This window comes from Medicago truncatula, chromosome 8 (assembly GCF_003473485.1).
Source record: "Medicago truncatula cultivar Jemalong A17 chromosome 8, MtrunA17r5.0-ANR, whole genome shotgun sequence".
Taxonomy (NCBI): Eukaryota; Viridiplantae; Streptophyta; class Magnoliopsida; order Fabales; family Fabaceae; genus Medicago; species Medicago truncatula.
Genome location: NC_053049.1, coordinates 16,658,061 through 16,674,045, shown reverse-complemented (window position 1 = coordinate 16,674,045; position 15,985 = coordinate 16,658,061). Strand labels below are relative to the sequence as shown.

General features: G+C 32.6%; 2 protein-coding genes and 1 long non-coding RNA gene across 4 annotated transcripts; all 3 read right to left on the bottom strand.

The window, feature by feature from the left end:
- Positions 1-2,373: 2,373 nt before the first annotated feature.
- Positions 2,374-6,145, bottom strand: CCAMK (calcium and calcium/calmodulin-dependent serine/threonine-protein kinase DMI-3). Its single transcript, NM_001376225.1, has 7 exons — positions 5,415-6,145; positions 4,795-4,849; positions 4,606-4,716; positions 4,084-4,316; positions 3,345-3,552; positions 2,630-2,689; positions 2,374-2,547 (listed from the first exon to the last, which is right to left on the bottom strand). Exons 1-7 carry the CDS (start codon positions 6,143-6,145, stop codon positions 2,374-2,376), a joined length of 1,572 nt encoding a protein of 523 aa, NP_001363154.1.
- A 1,585-nt stretch (positions 6,146-7,730) lies between these two features.
- Positions 7,731-11,350, bottom strand: LOC11408376 (ABSCISIC ACID-INSENSITIVE 5-like protein 2). 2 transcript variants are annotated; one of them, XM_003628075.4, is made up of 4 exons: positions 11,194-11,350; positions 9,120-9,985; positions 8,937-9,008; positions 7,731-7,969 (listed from the first exon to the last, which is right to left on the bottom strand). In XM_003628075.4, the coding sequence occupies exons 2-4, from the start codon at positions 9,906-9,908 to the stop codon at positions 7,889-7,891; spliced, it is 942 nt and encodes a 313-aa protein (XP_003628123.1). In that variant the 5' UTR covers positions 9,909-9,985; positions 11,194-11,350; the 3' UTR covers positions 7,731-7,888. The 2 variants fall into 2 exon arrangements, with proteins under 2 accessions (XP_003628123.1, XP_024627504.1); XM_024771736.2 differs by having other exon boundaries at positions 9,120-9,921; positions 11,194-11,336.
- A 1,139-nt stretch (positions 11,351-12,489) lies between these two features.
- LOC112417233 (uncharacterized) lies at positions 12,490-15,498 on the bottom strand. The gene is made up of 3 exons (XR_003007796.2): positions 15,061-15,498; positions 13,167-14,316; positions 12,490-12,999 (listed from the first exon to the last, which is right to left on the bottom strand). It is a non-coding gene; the product is annotated as an uncharacterized lncRNA (long non-coding RNA).
- Between the last annotated feature and the right edge of the window lie 487 nt (positions 15,499-15,985).

Here is a 15,985-nt window from a genome sequence, read left to right as displayed (position 1 = left end):
ACTCAATTAGTCATATTTAATACATCCGAATCATGAAGAATCAATTGTGTATGATTCATATTTAGATAACATTCAAAATTGATTTTTTTTTTTATTTCAATTTAATTAGAAATCAAAATATTTTTATCTTTTCAGTAATTAAAATTTGTTACACGTAAAATTCTCGTTTTCAGGAAAATAATTAAAAAAAACAATTTATATATATTTTTTAAAATATTTATTTTTGAAGAAGGTAAAATGAAATATATTAAAACACACATGAAGTTATAGCACCAGAAGTGCCAAAAGAACTAGAAAAAAGAGTATAGTTAAATCAAATGAGAAAAAACAAAAATTGTTACAAAAAGACTCTCAAACAAAAGGTGACTTATTGTCACAGATGCATTTGTGTAATATATGCTTAAGTCGGTTAGCAAGAACTTTTACATGTAATTTATAAAGAATATACACAATGCAATTGGTCGCCAATCCTTCATTGTCTTATGTTCATTCCCCCGAGGAATCAAGGCAATGTTATCAAAGTTTAGAGAGGAAGGGATTTGGTTATTACTCAACCATGTGTAACATTTATGAAATGTATCAGGGCTACAAACAGACAAAAAATGTTTAAAAAAAAAAACATAATTGAAACCATTCGGTCCTGGACACTTGTCCGGTGCATGGAAAACAAGGGTTCCTTGAACTCTTGTGTATGAAAAGGAGTAGTAAGGAAATTGCTATCCTCATCTATAACTACCTCTAAAATAGCACCAACAACCGAAGCTCTAATGCTATTTTTCTTCCTAAAAACAATTCTTCAAAATACCCCTTTGCAACCTGACACATACCATTATCATATGAAATTCCCTCACCAACGTTGTTTTCTAAGGAAAAAATGCGGATTACCTTTTTCCGAGAAGTGGCAGAGGCATGTAAAAATTTTGTATTAAGATCATCGTCTCTATACCAATGTTTCTTAGTGCGCTGTCTCCACTACTTGTCTTCTTGTATCATCAGATGCGTCATTCGTTTCCAAAGGCTAGTTAGATGGGAGGGATCCACTACTGAGCCATGGTTGCCTGAAACCGCTTATCAACCACATAGAACGTTCATAGCCACCCCGTTTCTCACGGACACCCATGATATCAATAAAGTCACCCATAATACACCATGGGAGCGAAATACTTTGTGACATATTATGCAAGAAATCCCATGAGGCACACCTTCTCCCTCTTCCAAGAAGTTGTAAAAACTTGTGAATTGTCATTTACCTTGTCGAGGATCATGAACTTCTACATTAATATGATTTGCATATAATTTAACACAATACAATTAAAAGAGTTGCTCCAAGATAGCGCTAAGCCACCATTTAGACGAAGACTGCTAATTGCTAAACAACTATCAAAATCAAGCAAACAACGTAATTCTTCAGTTTTATTGGAGTGGACTAAAGTTCATTTAGAAATAAAGCATTTGGCTTATAGTAACGGACTATGTATTTCAATTTTGAAGCTATACACTCAGGTTTCCTAAGCCTTGGTAATTCCAACTTATAATACTATTTTTTATAGACTAATGTTTGATAAGAACACATGGTAACCATATGCCAAGCTTAATTCGACTCTCTACTAGGGGATGATAAATAGTATGCGGATCCAGGATTATTATAAAGCCTTGGCAAAAAAAAAATTCAACACATTTATAGGGGTTTATATAAAAAATTGCAAGCAAATAATAAAATACTAGATAGAGAAATTACCCAATTTATAGGGGTTTATATAAGAAATTCAAGGAGATTTACAAAAGAAATTGCAAAAAATTTGGGCCAGAGCTTGGGCGACTACCCGGGCTCGCCGGGTCTTGAAACCGTCCATGGAATCCAGATCATACCAACACATATAACCAGATCGAGTAGCTTGAAATAGAGACACGCTTGAGGATTTTTGTGGGAGAGATAAAAAAACTATTATCTATGCAACAAATCTAATGTAAGACCCATCAATTGAAATCTAATCCAATTACCACATACGCATGCATACTTGATCACCATAATCATACATGATACATAGATTAGGCAAGATCCAAAACATACAAATTATGAGAACCTAAACAAACGACGATCACACTCACAGGGGTAGACGGCGAACAGTGAAACCCTAGAAGAGACAGCAAACGATTCACGAGAGTTGTTGAATTGACCAACACTTCACATTGATGGTGGAATACTCGATAAGTTGTTGAATGATATGATTATTTTACTCGATAAGGGCACCAAAAATATCAGGGTCGGGCCTGAACACTATGTTTTACTACGAAAACTTCATAAAAAAGTCCTCAAAGGAGCATAAAAGTACTCAAGTATTAAAATACCATAACATCATGAACATAAAACTATTATGGACGAATAGAAGAGAGAACTACATCTTGAAGAGAGCTATCTCTTTGCATAGCAGCTTTGAATTCATCAAATGTAACTTTTCCATCATTATTAGCATCCATTAAGTCAAAAATCTCATCCAATTTTCCAGGTTCAGTGATATCAGTTGGAAGACAATCATATGGCAAAGCCTGTTTAATTAATGTATAAATGTGTGTTAATATAATGAAAGTGAAAAGATGAAGCTAATTAATTGAGATGTGTGTGCATTACCCTGAGCATGGATGCTACTTCCTCTTTGCTGATGCAGCCTGATCTATCTGTATCATACATCTATTTGCCAACAAAATAAAAATAAAGAGGCAAATGTGGTTAACATGTTGAAAACTAGTTATAGAGTGTATGTTCATAACATTAATTTTTAAGCTATTTCTTTAGAGACATTAATTTATTCCTTAAAAAAAAGACTAATTTATTGGTTCAACCTCTAAAAAAAAACTAATTTATTGATTCAGTCCAACATATTTAAAGGTCAAAAGTAATTTTTATTTTATTTTGGTGTTAACTCTTCGATTCTTAGGTGAACGAGACTTTAATAATCCGTAATTCAGCTTGAAGGTAAGTAAAACTTGACAAAAAAAATTAAGCCTAAATATATAGTGAACGTTTTATCAAGACTTAGAAAAATAAAATAAATCATGTTGTACTAAGTCTAAGGTTTGAATGTACAGGTCTAACAAGTTATGAGGCCCCAATGTTGATCAACTAAGTTAAATACATAATTTTAGGTTAATATTTACTATTTCGTTAGTGTTGTTTAAATTCAATGTCTAAACTCCTTAACATTTAGTTTAAACTAGTCGAACTATCTAGTCTGATACTAACAACATAAATTTCAACTCACAAATATCTATAATTTGAATCCATTTGCTTCACATATTCATATTTGTAAAACTTAATATTTGTTTGGGTGTTGAGTATAATTCACCTGGAAGCACAAACGAAGAGCATCCTCTCCTTTGGAATTCTTGAGACTGGAAAATCCACAAAGTATCTCACGCATGTCAACTGTTCCATCACGGTTGTTGTCAAACAAATCAAATATACGAGAAGCAAAAGGGATCAATGATAACATATTCATTGCTTTTAACACCTCCTCAAACTCTGACAGAGTTGCATTGTCTCTATCTGCACATCTGTTAACAACTCATTACATTACTTTAATCAAAACTATCAAAGTTTACAACTGCAACACACTTGTTAATATTGAAAAATCAGAAATGGTGTATTTTCTATTAGTATTTTCTTTGTATTCAAAAAGAAAACATTAGTCCGAAGTGTATCGTACACATAGTCCCAATTTTTTGTGTCAAAATACACTTCGAGCAAATGTAATTGTAATTACTACAAAGACATAAAAAAACATTGATGTCACATCTCAAACGCGACTTTGAACTGTTTTTTAAAACCTTAGCTCGAATTGTGTAAATATTATGAAAATTACTTTTGAATATTTTTTTTTTTGGTAGAACCCCGGTTATGGCATTCGGCCTAACAATTTCGACATTTTTGCCAGTTGAGCTAGGAGTTCTGAATACTTTTGAATATTTTAATTATCTGTCATTCTTAACTAATTTGATTATTTACTTAAAATGTTTGGTTCCTTGTGAAATTTAAGAGCTAAAGTTAAATGTTACTATGATAATTTTTGACTTTTGGGTACTTACATCTTCTTGAAATGCATCCTGAGATTTTCAATTTCCTCTTCTTTAAGATCATAGGATCCAACCAATGATTTCAATTTTTTTGTTCTAAGGAAGATTGTGGAGCTCCAAACACTAGCAATTGCAGCTGCACGAAGTTTACGTCTTGCATTAAAGCTTTGTAGCCTTGAGACAATCTCAGGGTCCATTTGAACATCTTTGGCTTTCTCACCTTTGACCCATGGATCACTTAGAAGCTGTTCCAAAAAACACAAAGTACAACAACATGTGTGTTGTGGTTTTTATTCACCTTAAACTTCTTTACATTTGAAGATAATGTCATGAAAAATAGGTCAAATATCATCTACGATTCTTAAGTTGTATTATAGCAAGTTAGTCATTTAAGTTTTTTTTGTTATAAATTGGTCCTTTAAGTCATAAAATATCTACATCATTATTCTAATTTCATCAAACTCGATTAAAAAATATTTATGTGGACATTTAATGTTAAGTTGGTATGTTCAAGATAGTAGTAGTGTACAATACCTCAAGAGCACTAGGTCTCTTGCTAGGATCAACGGTTAAAAGACTTGAAATCAAATTCTTTGCTGGTTGTGAAATTCCCTTCCAAGTCTTCTCATAAAAACTAAAATTCCCCTGTTCCAAACCATTTTGTTTTAGTAAGCAAAGTAATTGTGGAAAGAACTTCTATATTCTGTAAGAGATGGTACTTACATTCATTATCATTTGTTGTTTTTGGCGATTATTTTGGGCAATGAAAGGTGGATACCTGCATAACAATTATATGAAAATAATTTTAAAACTAAACATACCACTAGTATATGTTTGGATACGTTGAGTTTAACGAAATCACAAGGTATCTAACAAAAGCTTAAGCATGTGTTTGTTTGGGTTTCTTTTTTTATGATGTCACTTCGAGGAAGTTCATCTTGAAGTAATGAGCTACCTCGCTGTGAGAGGTAAGCTACATGTTTCCAAACAGACACTATTTCTTGTAGGTTTGGGTTGGAAATTCCAAACATAATACCAAACGCACTATTAATTTGGAGAGACGAGCTACCACGCGGTGAGATGTGAGCTACCGTGTTCCCAAATCGGCGCTATTTCTTGTAGGTTAGGTTTGTAAATTCCAAATTTAAAACTAAACATACTACTAGTACATGTTTGGACATGTTGAGTTTGACGAAATCACAGTAGCACCGTAATTTTGTAGAAGATCTAAAGTGGAGTTTTGTTAAAACCACGATGATACATACAAACTCATCATCGCTAGAATCAAAACATAAAACCTAATACAATTTAAATATAAGAAAGAAAGAAAAGTAAAAACATACCCTGAAAGTAAGATATATAGAATAACCCCAAGAGACCACATATCACTCTTAGTAGTAATCTTTCCTTGAGAAAGAGCCTCAGGTGAAACATAATCAATAGATCCAAACAAACCAACAACAGGATCAGTAAACTCTTCAACAGAACTCAACCCAAAATCCATAATCTTAAGAGGAGAATCTTTCCTAACATCTAAAAAAAGACAATTTTCAGGTTTCAAATCTCTATGAACTATATTAGCTCTATGAACAGCTTCTAACCCTGAAGCTATTTGATGAACCACAGTTGCAGCTTCAGTCTCACTATACTTATCTTGTGCAACAATCCTATCGAAAAGTTCACCACCGGAACAAAGCTCAAGAACAAGATGAACACCATTTGTGTCCTCATATACATCATAAAGATCAATCACATTTGGATGTGGCGAAACGTTTTCGACTATTCGTCTCATTACAAGTATCTCATTTGTTAGTAATGTATCTGAAACTGAAACTTGTCTCATTGTAGGGAACCCTATTGTGCTTTTTTCTCCAATATCTTTTTTTCTTGGTAATCCACTAGGGTTATTTGAAGCACCTAACCTTCTTAGGGTTTTGATTGCTACTTGTGATTGTGATTTTTCTTCTTCAATGCTTGATTTTTTTGTACCTTTTCTAACAACAGAAAATCCACCTCTACCTAGAATTTCTGAAACTTCATATTCATCTGAGAGTTTTCTTGTTCCATATCCCATGGTGATGAAAAAATGGAATATTTTTGAAGACTTAGAAAATGTGCAAAGACAAGGAACTATAGAAAAAGAACAAGATGGTATATAATATGTTCAATAATGAGAGCATATAAAACGCGTTATTGAAATGGTTGAAATTGACATTAGCATATAAATATAATAATATAAGAGTTATTGTATTTTTTATTTTTGAAGGATAAGAGTTATTGTATTTGTTTATGAAATAAAATATGAATTAAATTAAGATAGGTACAAGGGAATATTAAGTAGGCTGGTAAGAGCTGTTTTAGAATGGACAAAGAGAGAGTCAACTGCTACATTTGTATTCTAACTTTCACTGTTCAACATTTGGCCAAATTGAAATTAGAAATGTGTTTCTGGCTAAAGTATAAAACAAAAGAGTAACACTAAGAAAACTGAATTTTGGTTTTTATTTTTAACAAAATGCATATCATGATAAGTTTTTTTTTTCCTTTCTCTTTGTATATAAAAAAAATAATTTTTAGGTGACTCGATTATTGTCTAACAACCCCTTAATTCATCATTCCATTCCACAGAGTATATTTGTTTGATTTTCTTTGAAATATATAGCTTTTTCTATTACAGATATTATATATAGTTTTTTTAGGAGAAAAACCATATATAGTTTTTCTTAGAGAAGAAATTACATATAGTTTTGTTCTCGTAAAAAGTGTTATTTTTTTAGCGGAAAACAAGAGTGTTTTTTTTTTTTTTTTTTGTAAAGTATTATTGCTTTTTTAAGGAAAAAGAAATTGTAAAGTATTATTATTGTTTGCTCTAAAAAAAAATTTTTTTTGAAAAATAAAAAGAGTATTATTATTGTTTATAATACGCGCGTGCGCATCAAGATATGGATTTGCTATTCCATAAAATAAAAGAAATTGCCATCACAAAGACTGGTTCTTGGTTTTCGTAAATTTTTTACTATTAAATAAATATTTTTGGTAAATATATAACAATGTGTTTTCTTCTGCAATAAATATAAAGATAAAATTCAAATAGGGGCCATCGTGAATGGCACACATCTAGACTTTGATCAACAAATGGTGGAAGATGCCATCAGAGGATATGCCCATTATACATTTGCACTTATACTACTCATTATAGGGGCCATCGTGAAGGTTAAGGGACTGCTAGAGTTTAGAGTGTATACCAAGCAACTAGCAAAGGGGCAAAATGCAATCATGTATCAGAAAACTCTATCAAATGATTAATGTACTAATTTCTTCAAATACTCCATTGCATCCACACAATCAACCTCCAAAATGTATAAAAGATATGCACTAGAATTGTCTGAAAGTTATAAATACTCTGAAAGCACACTTTCAGAAGGTATAATAAGTAAGAAATGGGAATATATTCCCCAGAAGGTACTTCCATACAGGAAATTTTGGGCAAATTTTGAAAGAACTCGTTAGGGAAATGTCTTAGAAAAACAGGGGTGTGAATAACAACTCTCTGCTAAAAGTGGTCCTATTTTCTCATGACAACGAAATTGGCAAGACCCGACTATTATTCTATCGCCAATAGACCAAGATGAAATTAACCAATAATTAAAATGGCTATGTAATGAATAATAAAACTACAACATTAGCTATAATTACTTAAGAACTTAACAGAGTATTCCAGAGATAACAAAAGGCAGGTGTCAGCCAAACATTGAACTACAAGAAAACATTCCCTGATTTTCATATCTACAAACCTCTACTTATAGGTACAAAGATCTCAGAATGGACAGGATGCTATTCGGCGTAGCTGATATTTAGGTTCAGCAATCGGTGCACAAGGCAACATATTCTCTAGCTCCTGCATGTTGAGGACAAAAATTAATAATATAATCTGATAGTATATACAAGGCAAAGGAGTAAGTTAGCATGTATAAAAGAGCAATTTTGTTCCCATGATTTTAACAGGTAAAAATGACCATGGATACAATGTGCATATAGATATAGTTTTTATTATAGCATGTATGGTTGTACGATCCAAGATCTTCCACAAGCACTGCTAATTGAATGAAAAAGAGCAAAGACTGTTGAGCCGATAAATCAAATTCCAAATCACCCAATATAAAAAAAACTGACTTAACGAAGCAGTGGAAATTCAAGGCATATAGTTCCTGATATGAAACTCAATTAATGAAAGCAGTAATTTTTATTTCAAAGGTGCAACTCTGTGCTCTAAGTGGGAAACATGTCACACGGTAAGGTTTTTGTATGAATGGAAAAATTTAAATCCCCTTAGTGAGATTCATTGTGGTATATTCAGAGCAGAATAATCCAAAAGTTGCATCAGAACTAACATGTTCATTTGTGTTTGTCAATCACAAAATTAAATGTGTCTCATGTGATTTATTTTCCTGAACAATTCTTAATGACTATGTAAAAGATAGAGCAGAGGCCATAAGAGAGATACATCCAAATAAATAACATCAAGACGGCAATGCTGATGGTGTAATGATTTAACAATGTTTATTCTACGTTACAAGACTTGCTTCTGATCAATGGACCGATTCCTCTTTAATTCAAATTTAACAAATGCAAATGACACATGCTCAGGTCTCAACTAGAGAACATAATATGCAGAGTTTCATTAATCCAAAAAAATGCAGAGATTTGTATAGTAATTGAAACTGAGACTGTCTCCTATCTTATGCTGAAATTATAATCCACAAATGTACAAACTACTCAATCTGGGGAATGAAAGGAATTAGGATCATTATAAAAACATACTCAGTCAAATCAATTAAACTTATAATTTCAAAGAAGAATCAAACCTTTCGTTTCCTCAGCATTTCATTTTCCTCTTCCAGGCGTGAAACTTTAATCTCCAATTCATTTGTGTAAGCCTGCTTGTTAAAGTTATTATTCAGGTTTAGGGTATTCATTACAACAAAAACCAATCAAATAATAAGGACTTGCGAGTTACAACACTTGAAATAAAGAAAGAGAGAGATCACCTGTTTCCGTGCTCTTGAACGGGCAGCAGATTCCCGATTCTTGATCATCCTTTTCTGCCTTCTCTCAACAGTCTTCTCCACCATATCCTCCGGAGTGCTCCTTTTTCTTCCAGGCATCTGCGTATCCAATGCCATATGACTATCTGCAAACGGAATCTCCATTGAAACACCCGACCCCATGTGTAACGGCTGTGCCATACTCTGGCTAGGCATATAAATCCCCATGGAACTTTGTTGTAGATGCTGATATTGTGGTTGTGGATACTGTATCCATTGACCCTGCGAAGGAAACTGTGATACTGCTACATTTGAATCGGCCGCAGCCGTAGTATCGGTATTCGTTTTATTAGAAGATGCTTCTGCAACAATACCTGCTTTCACCAAGAAATCCTCCAATGTCATCTCTCCTAAAGTAGTTTGTCTCTCTCGTGACTTCTTTTCCTCGCTGTCTTTCTTTTGTTGGATATCTCTCCAAACCTCATCCACAGTCTTCTTGCTGAAAGCAGCTTTTAATGCCAGACTAGCTTGACGTTGTAGACAAGCTTCACTAGACTGTGCTGTGCCTTCATTGTCCGTATTCGTGGACTGGTTCACTTCAACAGTCCATACATTTTTTAGAAGCTCGTCTAGGTTCATACTGCTTAGTGGCTTCCCTAAGTCACCTAATTGATTTTGAACTTCATCAAGTGTGAGACTGTACACTGAATTTTGCCGCACAAGAGAGTGGAGTTGTGACCGTTTTCCACTACCATCTCCACCACCTTGAGACCCCATTGTCTGAATCCCCATCTATCAATTATCACTGTTAACAATTCACTTCATATCAGCAGTACGGAAAACAAACCATCCAATCAAAATTTTCAGTCCTGTTCCAGAAAGTGAATATCCAAAAGCATTTAGAATATACAATAAACGACAAGCCTATCAATGCATTCGAAGGAGCAAGTCAATTGAAGGCAAGCAATGAAATCCTCTCAATTTTTTGTTAAACGTGGTATCGTGTACGCAAGAGCAAAACTAGAATATCCTTTGAGGACTATAACTTTAAATACATAATCAAAGTTGAAACCAGTTCAAGAAGAAAGCTGAGAGATCTTGTAATTTAGCAGTAGGATCCATTTCATATATCCTTTAAAATTGAACCGAACAAAGAAAACAGATACAGATATAGTATATTGTAGAACTGTTTTACTTACAAAACCAAATAGTAGTAGTTTTAGGGAAGAAAAATTAAGACATAAAAGTATAAATAAAATCTCATAAATGAAACTATAAACAGATGACAAACCTTAGGGGGAAAATGAAATAAAATCAAGTGAAAATAACAATTCACAGATGCAATGATAAATTTAAGCAAATCAAAACAAGAAACCTTCCAGGCTCCAGCTACCCTTCCTAGAGACAAACTAAAAAGAAAATCTTTGAGTGAATACCCAATTTGATCCCTGACAATTTTCTTGCGACCCAATTTAATCACGGACAAAAAATAATACCAAATTAGTCTCCGACATTGTCAAATTGGGGACAAATTAGTCCCTTCTATTTTTTTCTTTAGATTACTTCAAAAAGGGTCATTAGAACTTTGATCCCTTTGCATGCAAGGTCAAACAGATATCTACCTAAATCAAATTTCCTTTGAAACCCAAAACCCCATTTTCAAAACACACAAATTCCTTTTGCTTACTTCATCCCAAAACCATTTTCCTCATTTCACAGAACAAAAAAAAATGAAAAAGAAAGAAAAATAAAATGAACAAAAATTCATCAAAAGAAAGTCAATTCATGCACAGAAGATAATGAAGAACAAAACCCAGAATTCAAAATTAAAACTTTCAATGAAAACCCATTTGCATGCAACCAATTCAGTGTCACTATTGAATTAACAAAAAAAAAAATCTCAATCACAATTTTTTTTAGATCAAACCCATTACAGAAAAAGCTTCTATTTTTCACATGCAGTAACAAAAACACAAGAATTGAAGTGGAAAGCATGATAGATAAGAAAGAGTGTGCTCTAAGTAATGAAACTGTAACATAAATTAAGAAAAGAGGAAAAACATAAACATAAGCGAACCTTTGTTCGTCGGAGAGAGAAAAACATCGATCTGGAAAGTTTTGAGTGAAGCAATGAGTAGAAGTGTTTGACAAAAAAGAGTGATGAACAAAGGTTTCAGAAGTGAGAGAGAGAGAGAGAGAGAGAGAGAGAGACACAACCAAATGGCAGTTGCTCAATTTTTGTACATAAAAAATTGGGGATTTCTTACAATAATTTACATGAAAAAAGAAATTAAATAATCAAACTAGACTTTTTTTTTAGACATATCAAAGTAGATTTTTTTTTATTTTTTTTACAAAAATAAATGATATTCATTCAAATTGATAGAGTATATGATATAGTGCAAATTCGTAAAAAACAAAAATGATGAATCTGCGTACAAACTCACATCATCTTTGTTAATAACATAAAACAACAAAGTACAGAAGCCTACACATATGACTATATTCAAGTCTCCGGAATACTCATGTTTCTGGATCTGCAACGTGGACAACGTCAAAGTCATTGATTGAGTCTGCACCGATTCAAAGCCGACTGACAATTTGAACCGAACAAAACAAGAAAGACAAACAACGCCGCACAAAGACCACGAACAACCCAACGTCCCACTTAGACGACAAATCACAAAATAAAAAACGAAATAGATGTGATAATCACTTATTTCAATAAAAGGAAAGAGAAAAATGAGTTAGATGGGTGATTTTGGATCAAATTGATAAAAAAATCACCCCTCTTTGATGGACGAAGGGGAATAAACTAAAGTTTTGATGAGTGATGACAGCTCACACGAGAGAGGTGAGGTTTTTTTTTTTTTTTAGGGTTAAGTGATTAAAATAGGAGTACTGATGTTTGTACAATTCTTTGGTTCAACTTTTATGACAACTTTGATCTTCTCTTCTTTGATTCGTCAAAAATAATAGAGAGAGAAAAATGAAGAGATAGATTAAGAAGATAATGTGAGTATGAGATAGAAAGTTGTCAAAAAGTTGTTAGAAAATGGTTGTCCAAATATCAATTCTCTTAAAATAGTAGACTTTTATTTTGTTAAGTTGACTTTTAAATGTGGACTCTGTCCAATAATTTATTTTTAGATTGATTTGATTTTAGTTTTTTAGAAGACTAAGAAAATATTATAAATGTTCCCATGAGCATAACTCAGTTAGCAGGGACATGCATTATTATATGCAGGGGTGGGGGTTCGAACCCCATACAGCCCACTTATTCACCTTAAAAAAAAGTGAATTCTAACCACTAGGCTGCTTGACAAAAAATAAAAATAAAAAATATTATAAACTAACAAAAACCCTATACCACAAGGTGTATCAGAGAAACTTACAAATTCAAGAGTTTTATAATACACGACACAATTGTCCGATCAACAAAGGAAATAAAAAAAAATAATAACAAATAGCCTTTAAACACGACAAAGGATTCAACTTTCAGGTGAGGTAATCTAAATCGAACAAAGCATAATATGATCTCAACCACCAAAAAATCTGAATTTTAACCTTCTCGGCTAAGGAATGAAGAAGATCAGCCTTGTGATTGAAAAATCCTCCCATTCCTCCCATTCTAAATGATGCAGAGCACCGAAATCCATATAATGTTAAAAGTCAATCGATAGTTTTTGGAAAATCCGCCTATAGCACCAAAGAAGATGATCTAAAATATTACCGTGATGAACCTTTGAGAAACCAGGCCAGACAAAAATTAAATTTCATAATCAACCAAAGAAATCACATTGAGAAAATGAAGCGGTCTCGATCCTCCAAGTAACCACAATCAGACGAACATTGAGTGTCATTATAAGCCAAAATATGCCGCCTAACAAAATTATTCTTGGTTAGAATCCAATTTAAAAAAAAAAAAAACGCCAGACAAAAATGTTAACTTTGAGTGGAATCGCTTTAACCCACAAAACATGCTTATAACCCACATTAAAATTGACTTAAGCATCAGTTTAGTTAGTATAAACACTTTTAACCGTATACCTTTGGAAAGGAAGAAGCTTTAGAACCCAATAGTATTCCTCATCAACTCCTTTTCCCATGCAAACAGCCTCATACGCCACTTCTAGCCTCCCCATTAACACCCCAACCCAAAAGATACATGTCAGCGACATTGATACCATCACCAACTCCCATCAGGAGCTCGGGCAATTAAGTGTAAAATATTTGTCCTCGCATTGAAAGTTGCATCGAGGACTTGGTTTAAAGGCCTTTAGGACGACTCTATTGATTGTTAGAGGGAGCTTTGTGAAGAGCTTACCCCCCATTTCACTGCCAGGAGAAAGTAGCTGAAACCGATGGTGGCACGGAATGCAGTAATTTAAGGAAAGAAATACACCCTTAAGGAGTATGTAGAAAGATTCACCCACGAGGTCGTCGAAGTTCGAGACATGAACGATAAGTTGAAGTGCTTCGTCTATGAAAACAACTATAAGTTCAAAGAAGAGTTAGGACTCAACAAGATCAATTACATGAATGAACTACGAGGAGAAGCGGTTGGAAGCTGAAGCCGTGAAGAATAAACAACCTTAGAAATTAAGCGATAACAAATGCAGTGATGACCAAGAATCTTCTGATGTAAAAAAACAAATTCATTTTCTACACGACATCCTAAAAAGAAGAGGAAATATTGAATAGTTTTCACTCCTTATTGTACAATTCATTGTTACTACATCTAAAGGAAGACTCCATTACATGTGTACACCACTTTTATAGAATCATATTCTACCCTTATCATAAGGGTTTAACACCTACCTAACATGAACAATTGATATATATTTTTTGTTTTAAATTAGTAAGGTTTAACAATAATGATTCTTGTTAACTTGTAGCTACCATATATTACATGCCAAAAACGTTCGACGACGAAAACAGAAAAAGTAAAACTAAATTACGCCACTATCTCTAATTTCACACAAGCCATTAGTTTTAGGCATAGAAGATTCTAAGCACAAGGGAATGTTTAGATCAAAATCTCGAACGGTTTCTCCAGAACCATTGCCTTTTCATCTTCTTCTTGGTTGCCACTAGCTAATGCGATGGCAGGCGGCAAACGTGACTGCGACTGAGGAAGAAGGTGTTATGTATTCCAAATGGCGGCGTGTTGGGCAATTGAAGGTTGCGGCATTGTTGTCTAAACAATTAAAATTGAGTTAATTTTACTTCAAGAATAAGTTCAAGCTTGAATCATATACCCAACAATTTACAAAATCTTATGCCTTACAAGATACATTATTTTAATTGTCAAAAAAAAAAGATACATTATTTTAATTTCATCGAGCATTTACTGATCTTTACGAGACTCTAAAATACATTATTTTATATATTTTCATATTGAGGTTAAATCTCATTTTTCTGTATCTACATAGTATAAAATTGGTTGATAAGCTTATTGAAAACCACTTAAAAAATATTCAAAAGTTTGATTTGTGGTAAGTGAATTTTTCTATAAAATAAATATAAGAACATTTGCATAAATAAATTAAGTAATGGAAATATATTCTAAGAGGGTAAAAACATCATAATTTCGATTGAGAAATTGATGTTTTATCAAATTGAAAGTTCAAAACTTGATTTAGATCTAATTTATATAGCGATAGCTAATGACTAGAATAAATAGGTTTGGTAAGCAAAGAGATAAATTTAATCTTTTATTTATCACAAATAAATAATATAGATATGAGAATAAAAATATTTTTATTCGGTATGAATAAGAATATATAGATCAGTGAATAAAAATATTTTTATACATTATGAATAATAAGAATGTATATTGTTCATAACTTAAAAGATCTAATACTAAGGAAGAATTAAGAAATAAATATGAATTGTATTATCAAAAAATGAATATAAATAAAAATAAAAATTGATTTCATACCTTTGGTACTTCATTGATTTGATTTCATATTTGTGAATCTTTTTTTAATAATAACATCATGGTCTTCTTCCCTTCCTTCATAGTCTTTCAATTTTATAAAAATCACACAAGGTTGACATGTCATATCGGTTAGATAAAAAATCAAACACATACTAGATCTTATCAATTGACCAGATCTAGAATGTTTCATGTCTAGTTTTTTCCTTGTAAAGTTAACTATGATAAGATCTAAATTGTATAACTCAATAACCTAGTAGTTATTTTGTTAGTGAAATTCCACAAGTAGTCAACTACAAATTCACGAACGTAGTGATGTTTTGCAGACACTCCTAAAGTATATATAATTACTAAGATTGTAAGAAAGTATAAATAAATGATATGAAAAAGGAAAAGGAAACGAGGAAATGAGGAGCATAGACAAAAGACAGAAAGGAGAAGAAGAATTGGTGATGTTGGAGAAAAGAAATGGAGTGACGGCTTATATATAGACAGACTAACAACTAGGGATATGGACAACATATGGGCCTAGAAAAATTGGGCCTAGATTATTAAAAAAAGCATAAAATGTTGTAAAAAAGGTTTCTTAAAGAATTTGTGACCGTTATTTGTTGTTATTTCATACTAGTATATACTAGTCCTTGCACCCGTGCTGCCACACGGGTCATACAAATTGCATATGTGTAAATTATAAAAGCAAATTTTAATAGCAAGTACCAAACCTTGAAACATAAAGTTTATAAGTGAGTTAATACAATTGGGACACAACAAAATGAACTTCATGATAAATTGCGAAAAACTTCTTTGTACATGACATTTGAAGTACTTTTGATGCAAGCCCCATCGTCGTCTATCAGAAGTATTTTCAGCCCACTCCTAGAAGTCACATGTGAAATAGCAACATAAAGTTGACCATGAGAGAACACAG